At 44.7% G+C, this 20,454-nt stretch overlaps 1 protein-coding gene across 2 annotated transcripts in view; it reads right to left on the reverse strand.

Moving 5' to 3' along the window:
* The window catches only part of LAMC2 (laminin subunit gamma 2), a 55,874-nt gene that overhangs the window by 24,677 nt on the left and 10,743 nt on the right, over window positions 1-20,454 (reverse strand). For both annotated transcript variants that reach the window (XM_072733213.1, XM_026001156.2), the window contains 3 exons: window positions 13,733-13,921; window positions 5,345-5,480; window positions 2,071-2,169 (listed from right to left, as the gene is read on the reverse strand). In XM_072733213.1, coding sequence (XP_072589314.1) covers window positions 2,071-2,169; window positions 5,345-5,480; window positions 13,733-13,921 — 424 coding nt within the window. The remainder of the gene's footprint in view (window positions 1-2,070; window positions 2,170-5,344; window positions 5,481-13,732; window positions 13,922-20,454) is intronic.

The raw sequence follows: 20,454 nt of genomic DNA on the forward strand, positions 1-20,454 counted from the left end.
TGCTGCCCACCATCCCTGCCCCTCATATCCCTCCTCGGGCCCATGGGGAAAGGGGCAGGTGGGGACATGACAAAGAAGGATGGCTGCAGGCTCCCTACAAAAGCAAAATGCAGGCTGGCATCCCGCCCACCATTGGCCTTTCTGAGGAGCACAGCTACCAAGCAAGTGGCAGATGTTGGGGGTCACAGAGAAGAAGGAAAATCTGGGGCGGGCTTGTTTTTCTCCATTCAAGTTAATTACATCCTTCTTCATGAAATAATAATAGTTTCAATGATCATTATTTAGTCGGTATGTTGTGCCAGGCACTTTCTGTATGTACCAATTTAATACTTGGTACAACCCTATGAGATAGGAATTGTTATTTCTCATTTTCTCTTTTTAAAAAAATTGTTCATTTTAGAGAATGAGAGAGTATGTGTGTGAGCAAGGGGTAGGGCAGAGGAGAGGGAGAGAGAAGCTTAAGCAGGTTCCACGCCCAGCACAGAGCCCGATGCGGGGCTCAATCTCACGACTCCAAGATCATGACCTGAGCCAAAATCAAGAGTTGGATGCTTAACCCATTGAGCCACCCAGGCTCCCAATTTCCAATTTTCTTAGGTGAAGACACCCAGGCCAGAGAGGTTAAGAAACTTGTTCGAGGTCACAGAGTTGGTAAGTGGCTGAGGCAAGATTTTCAAACCAGGTACATCTGCCTCTAAGCCATGCGGTCTGATCCACTGGACCCTAATGACAGGAATCTGTTTATTGTGCAAAATCAAAGAAAAGCAGGCTAACTGCGAACAGTCAATGCTTCAGAGAACAGCTGTAAATAAATAAGCATTGTTTTGGGGTTTTTTTCTCTACAGAGCAAGGGCTTCAAAAAAATCACTATGGTTTCTTTGGAGGAAACCTGCAGGTGAAAAGGGATTAAAATGCAAGGAAGGAAGGGAGGGGAGGGGAGGGGCAGAGGAAGGGAGGGGAGGGAATGAAAAAGGAAGGGATGGGAAGGAACTGAGGGAAATCAGGCAAAACTCAACAACAGTGTTGAGGGATGTACCTGGGTAATAAATTATGAAGAACAGTAAGGAAATGATAACACAGAGGTCAGAAGAGTGGACACTTCTAGAAAGAAGGGAGAGTGCTGTCGTTGGGATGGCATCTTTTTACTCAAGGTCTATTTCTTAGAATTGGTGGTGCTGACAGCATTTGTTTTATGTGGTTTTCTGTTTCCATGTGACATTCTGAAATGAAAAACCTTTTTAAAAAGTGACTCCTCTTTTCACCCTGAAGCTGTGTTTCCCTCCCTCCGCCGCAGTGCAAAGAGCCCCCTAGAAACACCAGGTGGGAATGTATCTGGTATTTTTCTGCCCAGGTATAAGTGATCGTGGAGATGCCAAAGAACTGCTTTCTTACTTTTAAGGAAACGAGGAGAAAGCGTTTTACCTCTGGGGCCAGCCTCACAGCACTCGCCTCACAGCAGTCGTAGAGGAGGGGAGAGTTTAAAGTCTGAGCTATTTGTCCTCAAGGAATGTCCTGCAAGCTGCACTGAGGGTGGATCACTGTTTACTGCGCCACCTGCCCCAACATGGCTTGGGGCCCAACGGGCTCTTCATCTTCTCCTGGGTCATGTGTGTGCATGTAACCACCATCCCAACCCTGGGCGGTTCCTTTGCTGCACATGATGGTTATATATGGCCATACCCTGAGATAGTTCCTCTTACTAGCATTTTCCCAACATGCTTAATTAGGCCAGGCCTTTTCTGAGACCAGGCTGAGTCACGTGACCTCATTATTGCATGCCACCTTATATGGGAGCACCTGGAATTCCAAGTCAGCTGGCAACGGGACCTCTGGGGCCCTGTGCCTCTGCCGCCCTTGTAAACAAAGAGAGGGGGCTCACGGCAGAAGCATGGAGTCCAGGGAGATCTGGGGGCTCAGCTGCATTTTTTGAAAAGCCAAGTTTTTGAGGACAGAGGTCATCACGTTTATTAAGTGCCCCTTCTCCATGACAGCACTCAGAGGATGAATTCTCGTGCTAGTTGCCAAGAGACTCTCCCTGCCGTGTCTGCAAGGGCCACGGTGCACACAGACCTGTCACAGCGCTCGCCGGTGACAGCTGGCTTGCAGACACAGCGGCCCTCGTCACAGGGCCCCGAGATGCCAGCTGGGTCACAGTCACACTTGGGGTCTCTGGGAAAAGAAGAAAAAGAAAATTAGGGATGTGTTTCCAAATGCTTTTCAGCTAGCCACATAAAAATCAAGCGCTCATAAGCAAAAGTCACCAACTTGAGCAAAGCCTTCATCTTCCCTGAGGCCTCTCTCAGCTGTTCTTGTCCCAGACCCTTGAAGGGCGCCCCTGTCTAGGCTCACACTACTCTGAGGGGCGGCAGCTGGTCCAAGAACTGTTTGCTCCCACCCCTAAGGAGAGGAGAGGTCTGTGCCAGGATGTGAACCAGATCCATCACTGAACGGTTCAGTTGGGTTTGGTTTAGTTTGGTTGACTATTTGGCTCAGTTGCCTTTTTGTTTAATTTATCATTTGCTTCTATATTGTATAATTCAGTGATGGCTGCTCTCATCATGATTGATTTCATCTACTTGCTATTTTAGTTTATTGAGTTATTTCTTTTGGTAACACTTCTATCAAGACACAATTCAGGGGCGCCTGGGTGGCTCAGGTCATGATCCCAAGGTCCTGGGAACTAGTGGGGAGTCTGCTTCTCCTTCTGCTCCCCCCGAGAGCACTCATGTTGTCTCTCGCTCTCTCTTTCTCTCAACCAAATAAATAAAATCTTAAAAAAATAAAAAAGACACAATTCACTCATTTAAAATGTACAATTTGATGGTTTTTAGTAGATTCTAAGAGTAGTAGAATTTAGTAGATTCTACTAAATAGAATTCTAAATAAAATTTAGTAGATTCGACCAAAGTAGAATTTGGTAGAGTTTAGTAGATGCTCAACCATCCCAATCAATTTGAGAACATCTTCATCATTCCAGAAAGAAACCCTGTGCCCCTACCAATCACCCTTCCTTTCTTTTCCCAGCCCTAGGCAACCGCTAATCTACTTGCTGTGTCTATGGACCTGCTCATTGTGAACATAGTCTGTAAAGGGAATCATACAATCCGTGGCCTTTGGTGTTTGGCTTCTTTCACTTAGTATGTTTTCAAGGTTCACCCATCTTATACTTCATCCATGTATCAATAATTCACTTTTTTATGGCTGAATCAAATTCTATCATATGTATAGATGACATTTTGCTTCTCCATTCAATAGCATATGGCCATCTGGGTTGTTTCTACTTTTTAGCTATTGTGAATAATGCTGCTATGAGCATTTGTGTGCAAGTTTCTATGCAGATGTATATGTTTTCATATTTCTTGAGTGTATTCCTAGGAGTGGAATTGCTGATTTTGGCTGTTTTTTTTTTAATTGCAAGACTTTCTCAATGAAGGAATCAATCAGTGTTTCCATTATTTAATTTTGGCACATTCTCTTAGGACTCTGGCTAATGACTAGTATCACTCATATGGGCACACAGTCATATGCATCTATCTCACGGATCGAAAACCAAATCTCCTATATTTTCCCTACTGTTTGCTCCTCCTCTGACTGCCCTTTGATCCCATCCAAATCCTACCCAAACCTGGATGACCCCCCCTCTTTTCCCCCTTACATTTCTCATCCAATCAGAGCCCACGTCCTGTCAGGCTCCCTGTCCTCATCTTTCACTTGAGGCTCTTCTCCTGTCCTAGCCACTGCACCCCCCACAACTTATCTGAACCCTTTGACAAACATTAGGCAGACCATCTACTGGTTGCTAGGCACCCGGAACACTAAGAAATAGGAGCCTGGTCTCTAGGAGTCTCCAGGCAGGGCAGAAACATGAACAATAATGGCAGCGAAGCATAAGGCAGCTGGAGCCAGGCAGCGCCACTGTCTGTGTCCCCCTTCCCACTCTGGGCACTGGGGATGCAGTCATGAACAAGATAGAGCCAACACGGGACTTCTGTTCTGGTGAGAGGGACAGACACACAAATACATACAGGAAACAAGATGTGAAATAACATCAGTCAGAACTCAGAGGGCTGGGGAATGGTCAGAGAAGGTGTCTGTGAGGAGTGGAGGAGGTGGGGGTGGAGCCTGTGAAGCTCTCTGCAGCCCTGTAGGAAGTGGGAGTGCTGGAGGCCAGGACTGAGGAGGTTACTTGGCTTGGATCCTTTGAGGAAGAGAAGACAGGCTGGTGGGGCCGAGGGCAGGGAAGGGGGGTGGGCGGGTGGCGGTGGGGAAAGGCGGTGAGGATGCAGCAGGAGTCCACCGCTGGGTGTGCAAAGGGCCTATGGGCCTGCAGAAGAAATCTCTCTCTGCGTAGGACAGGGCGCTACTGGAGGGCTGCCAGCAGAGATGTGATATGATCTACTTCATGTTTTAGAAGCATTTCCAGAGGGGCACTGGTCAGATGGAAGGGCCTCTGAAGACAGTCTTCAAGGCAGCAGGGAAGCCTGGAAGAGTACAGGCTGGGCAAGAGGCCCAAGGGTGAGAGAATGGGACAGTGGCAGCCAATCCAGCGCCAGCACGGAGGACAAAGGAGCACCTTCTAGCTAACAGCTTCCCCACCCAGCTCCCTTCCCCTAGGCTATCCCAGTACCTGTCAGCTCTGTATCCCTGTGATTGCTTATGGCATTTACAATATATCAATATATGCTCCATCTTCTTCCAGGAAAGTTTTTTTTTTTTTTGAGAGAGAGAGAGAGAGCACGTGCAGGAGCAGGGGCAGGGGCAGAGGAAGAGAGAGGATCTCAAGAAGGTTCTACATCAAGCTCTGGGCTTGATCTCACAACCCTGAGATCATGACCTGAGCTGAAATCAAGAGCCAGACATTTAACTGAGTGAGCCACCCAGGCACCCCTCTTCTGGGAAAAAATAAGAGGACGGAGAGAGAATGCTTCAAACTAAAGGGGAATAAATCTGTGCAGAAAAATTTTTCCAGTCCAAATTCATGTGGGTCAAAATGGGTCCCAGGAAAGAACCTGAAGGACTCTACCTCCATCCTTGTTCATCTAAAAGGTGACAATCATTGGGGTCTCAGAGCCAAAACTCTGAGCCTGAATATTATTAGGTCCACCCTCAGCAGTAATATTGGGGAAACTCAACCCCCCGGGTGTACACTTCTTGTCTTCAACCTGAGTGCAACGCTAATCCCGGCCTCTGAAGCTTATTGTAAAGGATTAAATGGCATAACCCATGTGAAGTCCTCAAACAGCGCTTGGCACACAGTCATTGCTCAGTAACATAAGTGGCCACAGTTGTTAATGTCATTGTCACCCCTCATAGCAGAAGCTGCAGTGATGGGCGCAGTGCTTACAGTAGCCTCTGGTCTTGGGTGCAGCCGGCATCGGTGAGCGTGTGGAAGCCTGGCAGGCAGCGGTCGCACCTGTCTCCTGTTACCCCTGGCTTACAGCTGCACCGTCCAGAGTTGTCACATCGGGCGCTAAGAGAACCTGTAACCCAGGACGAGGTAGGGAAAAGGAAAGAAGAAAAGGAAATATTTAGTTTATAGGGCATTAGGAAACAACTGTCACCCCATGGGAGCTCAATGAATCCTGAGTGATAACAGCCACCTGCTGCCTCTCGAAATTCTTTCACATCGTCTGAGTACACATCCACCCACTGGGGCAAGTTCTCACAGCCAACGATGGCTTCTTCGGGCAAAGAAATGGAAACTACTCCTGAAAGCATTTTTTACTTATGGATCTGCTCTGATTTGAACATTAAGTACTGTGTAAGCCACTGCTTTTTAAAAGAAGTTTGTTGGATTCTTGAGATCTCAAGAAGAGGGAAAATTTGTGAATGAGCACATCAGCCTCCTCCAACAGAGTTAATATGAGAAAATGAGCAACATGTTCCCTTATTTCTGGCAAGCAAAAGCCATCTTTTAAGGGTCAGTGCTTGTATTATTTATTATTATTATTGTTGTTTATTATGAAAAGGACTCCTATGGGGTCCCTGGGTGGCTCAGTCAGGTAAGTGGCTGCCTTCAGCTCAGGTCATGATCCTGGGGTCCTGGGATCAAGCCCCAGGTCTGGCTCCCTGCTCAACAGGTCTGCTTCTCTCTCTCCCTATGCTCCTCCCCCTGCTCCTGCTCTCTCTCTCTCTCTCTCAAATAAATAAATAAAATCTTTTTAAAAAGAGGCCTCCTAAGCAGAAATATCTCTACCTACCTGGAGTGCTAGAAATTCTCATCCTTGGGGCATCACCCCTTCCCTGTTCATCTCACCGGGTTTAGTGCATAGAGCACTTATTCTGTGATTGATTTTGTATAGACACACTCTTACTTGTTAGTGGGCCCTCTCAGACTGCGAGTTGATGAGAGACAAGAAGTGCTCAGCAGAGCAAATGTGCCACTCCAGACCCCGGCCTCTTCTCCATTTCACTGCCTCCCCTCCCCCACTCCAGTTCAAGTCTGTCCTCTCCCGTGGCCTCCCACTCTCCCCCCCCCCACCTCCTATCCTCCCCTCCCTTCTTCCCTCCTTCTGTGCTCCTTTAAAAATGGAATTCAGCTCACATTAGTCAGCTGTTTAGTTCTCTGGTGGCTCCCCCAGATAAGCAGAAGAAAATGTAAACTCTGTATCATGGCCCACAAGACTCAACCTCTCCAGCCACATCCTCTATGCTCCTTCACTAAGTTCCAGCTCCCAGCTTCCCCCCACCCCGTGTGTAGAATGTACCAGACTGCTTCTCTCCTCTGGGCATCCATACTTGCTCCTCCCCCAGCCTGGAAGGTTCTTGTCCCAAAACTTCCCCTTCATTGCCAATCCTCAACGGTCAGGTCCTGATTTAATACTACTTCTCTAGGGAAATCTTCTCTGACTCCCAAATCTAAAATATCCATCCCACTGCTATTGCAGTCCTGCTTACTCAGGATGACCTCAGCTTATGTTCCCTGCTGTGTCCCCAGGGCCCAGTGCACAACCCAACGCAACAAGGATGCCCAGAAATCTGTTGGGTAAAGGCACATATGCCAAGAAAGAGGTCGGGGCTATTGTGAAAGAGTCTGGGGCTAGCAAAAGATGAGCAGGAAGGTGGTGGGAGGTGTACCTCACCTACTTTACAATTTCCCTGTGCTAGCAGAATTTAAAAATAATCCAGGTAGCTCAACTCACTGTGATAACCAGGCTACCCATAATCTATAAGGCCAACAGAACAGGAACCAGTTGCTCCTTTCTTTCTAATCAATTACTCTGTAAATTTTTGATTCACTAACAGACACGATTCAAATCAATAAAGATATTGGGTCTGTGCTGATATAAAGGCTTTTGTGCCACATGTGGAACATAAAATACATTAGCGACATTCGCAGTGCCCGTGAAAGATGCCATGTCAACTTTGCAAGGCTTGAGGGGCCCTCAGTGACAATGGCATAAACTACACTTTTTAAGCACCTGTATGAGACACTGAGTTAGGCCTTTATATATATTAGGAAGTGCTACCTACTAGTGAATTAGGAGCTGATAGAAGAATAGCAGATCCATTTGTAGATGACAGGGAAGTATCAGAGGTTCAGGAACTACAGATGTGCAGTTCAGAAAGATGCCTTTCTAAGGCATCTCTAGCACAAAATGCAGGATGCCTTAGGGAAGGAAACACCATTCCTGGGAAAAGGAGTCCTCCTGTGACCAGATGACCTGGATTGGAGGCGTAGGGACAAGAAGAGGAGAAGAGAATCACTGAGAGAGCCGCATGGATGCAGAATGAACAGACTTCCCCTCTTGAGAAATAGATGATGAGGGAGAAGGTGGGAATCACATGATGACTCCAAGGCCCCAATGTGCACAACCAGATGCAATGTGAGGTTATTTACCAAAGAGAAGGAGCAGGATCTCAGGTTGAAGCATCAAGAGAAGATAGTGAGTTTAGTTTTGGACATTGTGAACTTGAGTTTCAAGGGGGCATATTAGGGTAGAAATGTTCACCTGGAACTCAAGAAAGAGGTGGGGGGTGAAGATCTAGGAGCCTTCAGCAGCACACAGGCCAAGTAGGAAGCAATAGCAGGTGCTAAGATCAGGAGCAGATAGAGAGAGGAGGGGAGGGGCCTTGGACAAAAAACGGAATGCCATTAATTAAGGGGCCTTTCTAATCAAAGCAGAAAGAACTCTCGGGACAGTGGAAGCTAAGGGAGCAGAGTTCTGAGAGTCAAGGGAGGAGGAGGGTGGGAGTCTCAGGACCTAAGTCAATAGAATATTTGATAAGATAAGCTTGAAGAGAGGCTCCCCAGGCTGACATGCACAGACCACCATGCTCCTGCCCTACAAGCAGTCAGCCAACAGAGCCAAGAAGGAGAGTTTAGTTCTGAATTATGCTCTGATAAGTAACATTCAACAGAAGATAACTCTCTTTAATACAATTTGGGGGGTTTTGGGGTTTTTTTTTGTTTTGTTTTTAACACAAATGAGTGTCGATCCAGGACTCAGAAACCCATTTTTCCCCCATTCCAACTAATGGAAATTATGCCTTCAACTTAAGAAAATTCTCCCTACAGGTTTTTCAGAAATGAATTATTCTTATAAAATGGAAAATATTGCACTTTGCTTTGGATTTGGCCCACACAGCCCAAAATAGTTACTGTGCAAAACACCCTTCTGAGAGAAATTAATAATCATCTCATGAAAATAGGCATTCAGTATTGAGACAAGTTTGGGAAATGGTGCACACTTGATCTTTCAGAGATTTATAGCATAATACTACCTTCAGCAGGCATGAAGCTTGTTTAACTTTTAATGCCAGTGTTTCCAAACATTCTTTGACATTCTTACAGACCACATCTATTATTATCTTGAGGAACACTGTGTTCTACAGGACATTATCTAGAGAATCCTGCTCTAAGAGCTGGGGGGTCAAAGAACCCAGACTTTGAAATACAGCAAATCTCCCTTCAAAACCAGCTCCGCCACTTAGCTGTGTGTCCTTGGGCAAACTGCTTCCTCATCAGTTCTTTTACGTGAGACTAACAACCTATGCCTTGTGGAGCTGTTGCAAGACTTTGGACTAAAATATATAAAGTGCCTCGTTCAGTGTCCCATACGTCATGGGCGTTCAAAGAATGTAGTTTACACTGCTACCTCTGGGCCTCCTTCAAACCTTGCAAAGTTAACATGGAGACGTCCACAGGTCCTTACTGTGAGCATGACCACTTTATTTCACATTCCAAAACTTCCAGAATAACAGCACTGGGTTTTCAAAGTATTTCATTAAAATACAAACACGTGGTCCAAATCCTACGTCACGAGCTCCTCTTAGGGACTGTGTACAACTGGGTTGAAAGAATTAAAAAAACAGCTTCCAGTTTCGGTTTTGTGTCCCAAGAAGCTCTTTTAGGGCTTATATAGATACAGTCTACGTGCACTCTGAGGGCTCAGAAAGGTATTCTAAAATGAGTACTACTGAAAAATAAGGAGTATCTGGGTAGCTTGGTGGGTTAAGTGCCCAAGATTCTTAGTTTTGGCTCAGGTCATGATCTCAGGGTGTGAGACCGAGCGTCGCATCAGGCTCTACACTCAGCTCAACGTCTGCTTGTCTCCCTCTCCCTCCTCCTTTGCCCACCCACCCTTACACATGCACCCTCTCTCTCAAATAAATAAGTAAATAAAATCTATAAATAAATAAATAAATAAATAAATAAATAAATAAATATTAAACAAAAAGAGGGTATGTCCTTTTGGGAACCTTTTAAATATATACCTATATTTGTACTTTAAAGAAACATTATTATTATTTTTATGATTACATTTAATAGCAATAAATTATTATTTAAGAACATTTTAAGTAATAATCTAAATGTTGTAGTCTGAGTAATTCACTATCAGGGTCACAGCTGTGTAAAAAATAGTAATGAAATTAAGAGAACAGGTCCAATATCATGGATGTCGAGACAGGTTTCAGGAATTTAGGTGTCATGAGAGGAAAAACCACACATGTACACACAAAGAATTTCAAAGTATTTGCAAAAGGTTCTCAGGGTTTATGCAAGAGGTGAAGATAGCCCTGTCACCTTACCCACAAGGTCATCACCTAAAAATAAGCTTCATTGCTGTATTTATGAGAAATGGATGTGAAATCCCAAATCTGTGACCGCTCTGGGGATTATTAATGCTGTTGGCGTCATTCACCATACACGGACTGATTGCGTTTTTTTGGTAAGGTGTGTTCTTCTGCATTTGAGATTGAATATACAATAAATTCCCTCGGAAGTGACAAATATCTTTTGGCTGACTGTGAGACTGAGAAATCACACAGGGAATTAAATGTGTGCCACTGGGCTAGTAATCTGGGCAGCCAGTGTGTAGTGGGACATGGCACAGGGTAGGGACAGTCTCTGTCAGTAACATGCCACTCAACCTGGCAGCTCAAGCTCTGGAGCTTCACTTTCTTTGTCTCTAGAATGCGGTGGAGTGTGCTAACACATACAGGTTGTCAAGTTGCTATGAGTACTGAAGAAGGCATAATATATGGATATATCCTGGAAAAATATAAAGCATTATCCAGATCTTAGGAAATAATATCCATAAAGTTTTTCTTGGACATCTAACTGTCTGCAATTGGGGCTAAAAGGGACACCACTCTGATGCTTTTGTCTTTCAGGTAGAGAGAATAAGAGGGAACAGTTCTCCAACAGAACCCTGGATTACAACTTTAGCCCTTGCAAGTGCTCGTTGGAAGACTGGAGCCCATTCATCCACTCCTCTCGGGCTCAGTTTCCCTGCTTTTTAGAAAATATTTGAAAAAGTCACTGCCAATTTCAGGATATTAATAACAAAATAAAATGTTAATACATAGTTTTAGACCAAAGATGTGACCTCTACAGGCTTCCTCCTAAACTGGAATGTGATTTTTTAAAAAGCTGGTGTTCCAGGAAATTGCGACACTGATCTCTGTCCTAATAATCAAAACAACTGCATCAACTGCAATTTACTGAGTTGTCTACCATATGCTTCACAAACATCATGTGATCCTCACACGCTCTTACAGATGGGGGCCCTGGGGCAGCAAGAGGTGAAGCGACATGCCCAGAGTGACACAGCAATAGTGGAGGTGCCAAGGACTGAACCTAGGCTGTCTGGCTCCCAAACCCACCACTAGTCTCTACGTTGTGGTCTTGGATGTCAGCACACCTTGGATGTCAGCTGGCACCTTCTATGACACAGACTTCCACAGGCTTCGATGGGTTCCTTCATCTCCCTCTCTCAGCCTCTGCTACCTCATTTATAAAATGAAAATAATAGCACCTGCTTCATATGGTTATTTGTGAAGATTAATTACTGGATGAAAGCATCTAGAAAAGTGCCTGGCACAGAGCAAGCGAGTAATGCAGGTTAGCTCTCATATAAGCTAGAAATCATCGCTGGCCCCACCACCTCTTACCATGATGTTCACAATGAGCCTGGGACGTCTATTGCCCAAAGGAAAAGAAAAAGCCGGGTGAGCGATGGACTCACAGTGAAAAAGAAGAGACCGTGTGGCAAATCCTTCATTACCATCCCTCTGCTAAGCAGCCGCTCTTTGTCTAAGACTAATAACCTTGTCTCCAGGCCAAGCTTTCTAGCTAAGCCAATTACACTTCTAATTACATTCTCACTGATCATTTGGCTGGGATGACCCAACTCCGGTGACTCACAACGAAGCTGTATAACCTAAAGGGATACGGGCTCTCCAGAAGAATTGAAAGCCCACTAACATGGAATAATTTTCCTTTTAATTTTCCTTTATGAAGTTCTTTAATTCACAGGGACAGCTGCTAAATCCAAGATTCTGGACGCCGACTCTATGCCATAAAGCTGAACAAATCTGACTCAAACCACACTGTAACAGCAACTGGTGAATTTGGAAGTGCTTGCTGGGATTTGGGTCTAACATCACCATGGGGTCATCCCCAGTTTTCTATAAGGCTCTGCAACACACTCTGCCAGCAACTCATGGCTGGACCAAACCTGCCCATTTTTAGATTCTTTCAGCTGCTGCTATGAATTGGTTCCGTGGAGCTACACTGAGTCATTGCCATGCGCATCAGCTATACTCTTTAAGTGGATTAACATTTATCATACTACACTATTAAACACTTTTTTAAAAAGATTTTTATTTATTTATTCATGAGAGACTGAGAGAGAGAGAGAGAGAGGCAGACACAGGCAGAGGGAGAAGCAGGTTCCATGCAGGGAGCCTGACGTGGGACTTGATCCCAGGACTCCAGGATCACGCCCTGGGCCGAAGATGGCACTAAACCGCTGAGCCACCTGGGCTGCCCTATTGAACACTTTCTAACAAAGAGAAGAAACATACCGCAAAGAAAGATCATACACAAATAAGGTAGTTAAAAAAAACAACAACTCAACTTATTAACAACTACTGTCTCTCCCTCTTTATATGTACTAATTTGTCTTTACCGTCCATGATGAATATAGCACAATGGTTGTGTCTGTACAAGAATTCCATGTGCGTGCAAGAACTCCATGGTTGTGTGAACATAGCACTGCGTGACATATTTTAAAACACAAAAATAAAATACAACAAAAAAAGAGCCCCGCTATCAACCAGTCATCCTGGTAGGTGCTTCCTATTTATTGATTTTATTTTTTCTTATTAATAACCCTGTGAAAGATTTTAATCTATTAACTGGGCTGTCTCTTGGACTAGAATACTTTATATTGACGGCACCCAGCATAGCACCAGAAACAGATCTTTCTATCCCTTATTTTTTGAAAGGTTGGTCAAAGGCATAGCTGTGGATGTGGGAGAAGTGTCACTGGAAGCTCACAAGCTTCCTTTGTCCCTGGGTCAAATTGTCATCTGCCAGGAAAAGTAATCCTGCACCTCTTGCAACTAGAATTCAAGCCAATGTGTCCTTACTCCAGCTGGTTCCTACAACCCAGACTTAAGAAAAACATGTTTCCTTTCACACTGAAATTGGTAAGACACTACCAGTACCAGTGTCTCATAGGTTTCCAGTTACTCTAGATGTTGAACACCAACCACTCTCTTAGCCTGCTGGCTTCTCCCTTCCTCCCTTCCTCCCCCCTCCCTCTCCCTCTTTCATTGCCTTTTTTCCCTGCTACTTTTCCTGTTTTGGTAGAGTTGACACATAATGTTACATTAGTTTCAAGGGTACAACATAGCGACTGCACATCTCTATAGGCTATACTGTGCTCACCACAAGCGTAGCTGCCATCTGTCACCTTATGGCCATCACAGTATCACTGACTATATTTCTCATGTTGTACCTTTCATCTTGGTGATTTACCCACTCCATAACTAGAAGCCTGTACCTCCCACTCCCCTTCGTCCATGTTACCCATCATCCCACAATGCCCCTCCTTTCGGGCAAGGGTCAGTTTGTTCTCTGTATTTAGAGGTCTGATTCTGCTTTTTTTTTTTTTTTTTTGGTTTATTTATTTATTTATTTATTTATTTATTTATTTGATCTCCACACCCAACATGGGGCTCAAACTCATGACCCTGAGATCAATAGTTACATGCTTTTCTGATGGAGCCAGCCAGGCGCCCCTGATTCTGCTTTTTGTTTGTTTATTCATTTGTGGGTCGGGTTTTTTTTTGTTTTTTTGTTTTTGCTTTTTTGGGTTTTTTTTTTTTTTTTTTTTTGGTTCCACTTATATGTGAAATGATATGGTATTTGTCCTTCTAGGTCTGACTTGTCTCATTTTGCCAACTACCCTCTTGGTGCAGCCTTGTCATAGCATACTACCTTTGGTGTGACAGTTGCAGGGCAAGCAGCGATCCCTCTCCCTCTGTCGGTAGAACCCGTCCTTGCAGTGCTCACAGCGAGGGCCATCTGTGTTGTCATTGCAGTTGAGACAGCGGAATCCATTTCCTGTTTGTCTGTGAAGCTCCTGATCGAAGACGCACTGCCTGGACTTCCCATTGCAATCACAGACTGGAGGTCGGGGTGGGGAAAAAAAGACATCACTAGTAAAAAGCTCAGAGACAATATTATTGTTATTAATATAAATTATACTCGGGGTACTAAATATTAATGCCAAAGACTTTGAGTAAGGTAAGGGACGAAATGGGCCAAATGAGGATTGTGAGAGTCCTTGCCCAACCTAAAGAAAGCCAGGGGTCCATTGAGGCTGGGGGTGCCATCAGGGAGAACATGAGTTCAGGGTGGCCCAAATGTCCCATTCCTCAAGAGACACCATCTTAAATGATGTATTTTTATGTAAAAAAAATCCTGATTTAAATATTTGCAAGGACTTCATTTTTAAAACCCTGTGCAACCCCATAGAACAAGTCTATGGGCTAAAGAAGACGTGAGGACTGCCAGCATGTGCACTCTGGCACAACTGTCTAACAGCTGATGGTGTCATTTCTTCAAGATATACAACATCTATCCCTTCCAAGTGATGGTCAAGGCATGAGTGTCTAGACAGGTATCTTGGTATCTTCCTCCACCCCTCACTGCCTTGGGTGGCCCTCCCAAAGCCAGCTGTCAAAGAGAACCATAGCCCCATGAAGAATAAACTTTCCCAAGAGTCTAGGAAAGTTCACCCCATTGATGTTCTGAAGACAGTCATGCAGTGACATCTCCAGGGAGGACTAAAAGCCAGTGAAGTAATATGTGGAAACACCCAGTATAGTTCTGGGCACAGGGCAGTCACGCCAAAAGTATTTCAGTCGCAGCTGAGAAGAGAAAGACGATAAGCCTTGGGGTTAAAAGAATTGGATCAAATAAATGCCAGTTCTGCTATTTTCCTGGGCAAATCTCTCCAACTCTCTGAATCTCTTCTCTTATAAACATGGAAGGATCACCTGCCTCCCTGCATTGTTGAGAGATCCCACTGAGAAAAGAGCATCACAACTTTCACATCTGCTATTTCCCTCACACAAGACAGGGAGATAGGCATTGCCTCAGAGGAGAAAAATGCTGTTCAGAAAGGTTAAGTAATATGACCCAGCGGAAAGCTGGGGTTTGAACCTGCGTCTGATGCCAAAACCCACTTTCTTTCCACCAGGCACACTGTCTTCCATTGGCCATGTGGCCTCAGTGAGAGTCTGTTTCTAGAACCCCCTAGGGCCACAACTTACCCAGAGCACTGATTAAAAAGAAAAAGAAAAAGAAAAAAAAGTCAACAAATGTGCCAACCTGTCAGGCTCTGAAGCCACAGAAGTGACGAGGTCAACTGGATGAGCTTCCTAAGCGACTTCTTTAGCACACATGCTTCCCACAACCCACTCTTCTTGCTACTCTGGAGGCCGTCTGATCTGGGGAAAGTGAACTAACGTCTCTCCAGAGCCCACTCTGTTTCTAGCACTTGGCATACATCAGCTCAGTTACTTCCCAGGGTAGCACTTCAACACGAGCTTTGTTACCCCCACTGATGGGATGAAGAAACTCATGCTCGGCGGGAATGGTTATCTTGCTTCAAGTCACACAGCTAAATGGCAACCCTATAATTTGTTCCTAGGTCTGTCCAACCGCAAAGCCCTCACCTTCCCATTCTACCCCTGCTTCGCAAGAGTCTGGTTACCGCTGGGCGTGTAGGCATTCCTTCTAGAAATCCCTCACACAGGCAGGGGCTGACCATGCTCAAATCCTGTCCCTCCACAGACAGCACTGGTTGCTATAAATAATAATAATAATAGTAATTATTATTATTCAAGATACACAACATCTAACATTATTATTATTATTATTTGGAGTTTTAAATCTGCCTCCCTCCCTGTAATTTTTAATATGTGCTTTTATTCTTCCCTGGAACACACACACACACACACACACACACACACACACACACACACACACCTACTCTCTTCTCCATTTACTTATTTTATTTTAGACATTGCTTTACAACCATGGTGGCAGCCGAGCCTTTGACCCCCTGGAGACAGTTACAGCATCGCCCCTTTGGCCTTCTCTCCTTCCGGTTATGCTGGAGACCTGTCACCCCCAGGTCTTTCAACCATTTCCTGTGTCACGATTTCTAGATTCTTCTTGACTGTCCTCCAAGGAACATACTCTAATTTCCAACGTCTTTCTTAAAATGGCCAGAATTTATCACAGTTCTCCAAGCGTGGTTTGGACAGCTCAGCTTGCAACACAACTGGAGATTGTAATTCCGGGGATGCAAGTTAACATTTCATTAAACTTACAGCATATTAAGTTTGCACTCAGTTCAGACTCCCAGGTCTTTTGCACAGAGCTGGTGCCAAGCCGAATCTTTCCCAATGAATGCTTGTGTAACTGATTTTTCGGATCCCGAACAGATGTGCCACACAGCTGTCATGTGCTGGGAAATCACCGAGTACGTCGTTAGGCACATACGAGAGCTAAATCCAGCAGCCAACGACCCTTGTGAGGTTACCCAGCTGGATCGCACAGCGTGCCAATGCCCTGTCTGCCCTGTCGGCCTTCTGAGGCCCATCGCAAAACAATCACGAGATTTACTTTGTGCCTTTCTTATTCAGAACAGACTTTTTGCCCCTAAAAGTTCACTTTATAAGGATAACTCATGAAATATTTATTCAGAGCAGGATTTTAAAAATAGACAACCTGGTTATAATCTAGCTTTTAGTACTTCTCTCTCCTTCTGTCCTTTCTCTCTTCAGGCTCTACTCTGGAAAAAAAAAAAAAAATACTGGGTTTTTCCTTTAAATTCCCAGCCTTCTGAGGAGGTGTATCACACTGCCAGCAAGGGAGGTCTCCAGCCAGCAGCTCCACAGTGGAGGTCGGCCACCGCTGAGTCCCCCTCCTCTGTCACCTGAATGTCCACGAAAGCCCAGGGTGGTGCTGACCAGAGTGAGGGATGTGGAGTCTTGTGGCCGGGACTGTATTGGCCTCCTGTGTCTGCATTACCTGCAAACTGCATGGGGACACTCCCCAGCCTCGCCTGCAGGACTTAGAGGTTTCCAAGCTGCACCGAGCTCAGCATTCAGCGGCACTGCACTTGGCTCAGTGTTGAGCCCCGTGAACATTCACACCCAGAGAAGGAGGGCAGAAAGTTTGTTCCTTGTGCATGGGATGACCCCTTTTGTCACGGATGCATTTGAAACACAGTCTCTCACAAATCATCCCCTGAGTTTAGACTAACTTCCCTAAAGCTAATTATTACTCATTCTCACTCCTGGGGGGGGGGGGGGGGGGTAAAAAATAATCTTTTTATTTCAAATTCCAGAATATTCTGGCAATTGGCTTAATAAAATGGGCCTCCCACAGCTTGAGCCTGGTCCTTCTTATTCTGCGACTGATTGGTGCCTAACCCCTACCCTGGGTATACTGGTTGGTGAGGGGCACTGCCAAGCCGGGAGTGAGACTACAGGGAGCAGTGGGGACTCTGCTAGAAGTGCTAGAGGGGAAGTAGCCCACTGTAGCCACATGGGGATGTCACCCACCGTGGTGAGCATTTCCACTTAGGTTTCTAAAAAAGACAGAAATCTGGCTTTGTATACGACATCTATTGATTTTTAAATGTGGGCAAAAAAAATTTTTTTTTAAATTTCTGTTTGAAATAAAGCTGTGTCCAAGGGCAAGTCTTTGCACTTGACTCTGTTCTTCTAACAGGCAGAAAACACATGCCATGCTTTAGAAAGAGAAGAAATGGAACCCTAGTCTATGGCACAGTGGTCTGGTCATAGCGGGTCTCTGATGGTCTTTTAATGAACAAATGATTAAAAGTCTCTTGAACTTCAGGAAACCTCTAGCTATGTTTCTACCACTGAAAGGGCTCCGTGTGTCCCCACATGCCTGGACCTGCCTTAAAAATTACAAATACTAATATGTGGCAGTCACTCTCTTCCCTGTTCCTTGAAAGGATGCTTTTCTCCACAGACGCCCCTACTCCAGAAAACAGCCTTTCTTGGTAACTTATAATACAATGATTTATTTTGGTTAATAGACCTAAATTTAAGCCTTGGCCACATTTTCAAGCAGGAAGACATTCTTAAAATGTTTATTATACTTTCCTTCTTTTATATTTAGCCTTGTTCAATTTTATGTTTAGAATTTTTTTCTCATTTTTATTTTATAATCTACTTGCTATTCTTCTAAATTTCATAAATAGGTTGTCTAGTTTCCATCAGGGAACCTTGACACAAAGACAAGTGATGGAAGTATAAAGATAGGGGTGTGGGACGCTTCCTGGGTTGCCTGGGAAGTGTTTAACAAGGGTCCATTCACTCAACAAATATGTATGGAGCATCTAGTATGTGCCAGGCACTGTTCCAGGTACTGGGCATATAGCGGTAAACAAAACTAATAGATGTCCTAGCCCTCGTGGAATTTTCATGCGAGCTGGGGGGCAAGAAAAGAAACAATATAAGTAATACAGAGAGAATATTAAGATAGTGATATTTGTTAAGGAGAAATACATAAAGCAGCGGAAAGAAATAGGAAGTTGCAAGAGGAAGGGGGAAGTGGAGAGGAAGGAAAGGTTGAAAGTGCCATAAGCTGGTTTACTATTCTTTTTAAGGATTTTATTATTTTTTTTAATAATCTCTACACCCAACACGGGGCCTGAACCACAACCCCCAGATCAAGAGTCGCATGCTCTACCAACTGAGCCAGAAAGGTGCCCCTGGTTTACTACTTTTTGTTCTATTTTGATGCCAGTCAGTTCATGAGCTTTGTCCATTTATCTACTAGACGTGATGTTTTTCTTATAAATTAAGAATTATTTACCTAACAAATGTATCAAACTATTCTCCTCTCATTTTGTTACAAATGTTCTTTGCCCCTCCTGATAAATGTTTCTCTCCAAAGCACCTCACTGATAGATTTTGCTTTACTGATTCTTACTCCTTTTCTCCTTCCTTCTTTTGTCCCTGGTCACTGAGATGTGCATTTATTTCATTCATTTAATAAATACCACTTCACACTGGACAGGGAGGCTGTGCTGGGCGTTTGGATCCTGGGATTTCATGAGCCAGCAAGATTTCAAAAGAGGGAGATGCCATTGTCTTATTTTGTCAGGTAAGATATTAAATATGTATGCATTTAATATATAATGGGCTTTCTTAAACGTTCGTCACACTACCTATGTTTACTTCATTTCACCATGGACCCTCACATGAGTCTGGGAACTGGTGTTCACTTACTACTGCAGAAAAAAAAAAAAAGAGAGAGAGAGAAATAAGTCACTCTCAGACCCTGAACAGACCCAAAGCCTTATAAGGTGTCAGAATCAAGACAGGCAATTTTTTCTCCCTCCTTCTTTTCTATTCTTTTTAATTTTTATTTTTAAGATTTTATTTATTCATGAGAGACGCACAGAGAGAGGCAGAGACATAGGCAGAGGGAGAAGCAGGCTCCCTGCAGGGAGCCTGTTGCAGGGCTCCATCCTAGGGCCCCGGGATCATGACCTGAGCCAAAGGCAGATGCTCAACCACTGAGCCACCCAGGTGTCCCTTTTTCTCCCTCTTTCACTGATCTCAGTGTCCTAGGTGCCAAGTCCCGTCCATTACTCTTATTTGACTATTCATTTGCACTGTACTTTTCTAAGCTAGGGATATCTCTGTGAGCTTTTCTCTCATGTCCTCTCTCTGTGCCCTCTGTCCACACCCCCCCCGCCCCAAAATCCTGGTGTCTGTCAGCCAGGGCTCTCTCCCCACCTAAAGGAATGAGATTCATCAAGCTGACCACCAAGCCCTGTGTCAACACATGAAACCAAGTCGTTTTACTCAGATTTTCACATATTTCTTTCAGTCTAGTAAAGTGTGGGTGGTTCTTGTGTCTGACTATGCTGTGGCTGCTACTTTGGCACCTAAGTATTTATTATAATAATAACTATAATAGCATATAGTCGCTGACCCTCAAGGTGCTTCTTAGAGAAGCCCGCCGGGCAGCCAGACACAGGCTGATCCACCCACCACCACCCACGTGCCCCCAGACACAGATCCGAGAAGCTGGCAGCCCTCTGCAAACAATGGAGCGAGGTGTGCAGAACCCCTCAGGCTCACTTCATAACACTCCCACCCTCACTCCAACAGGTTGAGACAGGAAGCACGGGGCAAAGGCTGTTTCCAAGCTGCATCCTTAGGAGAATGAAAGGAAACCGAAAATGCTTCCTAGGGTTGTACTGTGGCAAAGCCTTGGAATAATGAGCATCAGTGGCGGCCGCTCATCAAGACCCCATTTCAGATTTCCCACAGGAAACATTGCAAGCAATTACGAGAAATTTTAACCTCTTGGCATTCATGGGATCATTTGTGTATAAGCAGATCTTCTTTCTATTGTTCTAAACTTAAAAACATGCTCTGCTTTTCACCGACGTGATCTGATTTCCATCTCCGTGCCATTTATGGGATCACTATGCTTTTTAGTGCTCTAACAAGTAACAACAAATTTAAAAATCCAAGCTCTTTTCAGAACTGCAGATTTGGCTCTGCTGACCTCTCCAACTTCGTCTCATTCCTCTTTGTCTCTCTCTGGACTCCAACGCACAGACCTTCACTTGACTTCTGGAAAGCACCACC

This window comes from Vulpes vulpes, chromosome 13, assembly GCF_048418805.1.
Source record: "Vulpes vulpes isolate BD-2025 chromosome 13, VulVul3, whole genome shotgun sequence".
Taxonomy (NCBI): domain Eukaryota; kingdom Metazoa; phylum Chordata; class Mammalia; order Carnivora; family Canidae; genus Vulpes; species Vulpes vulpes.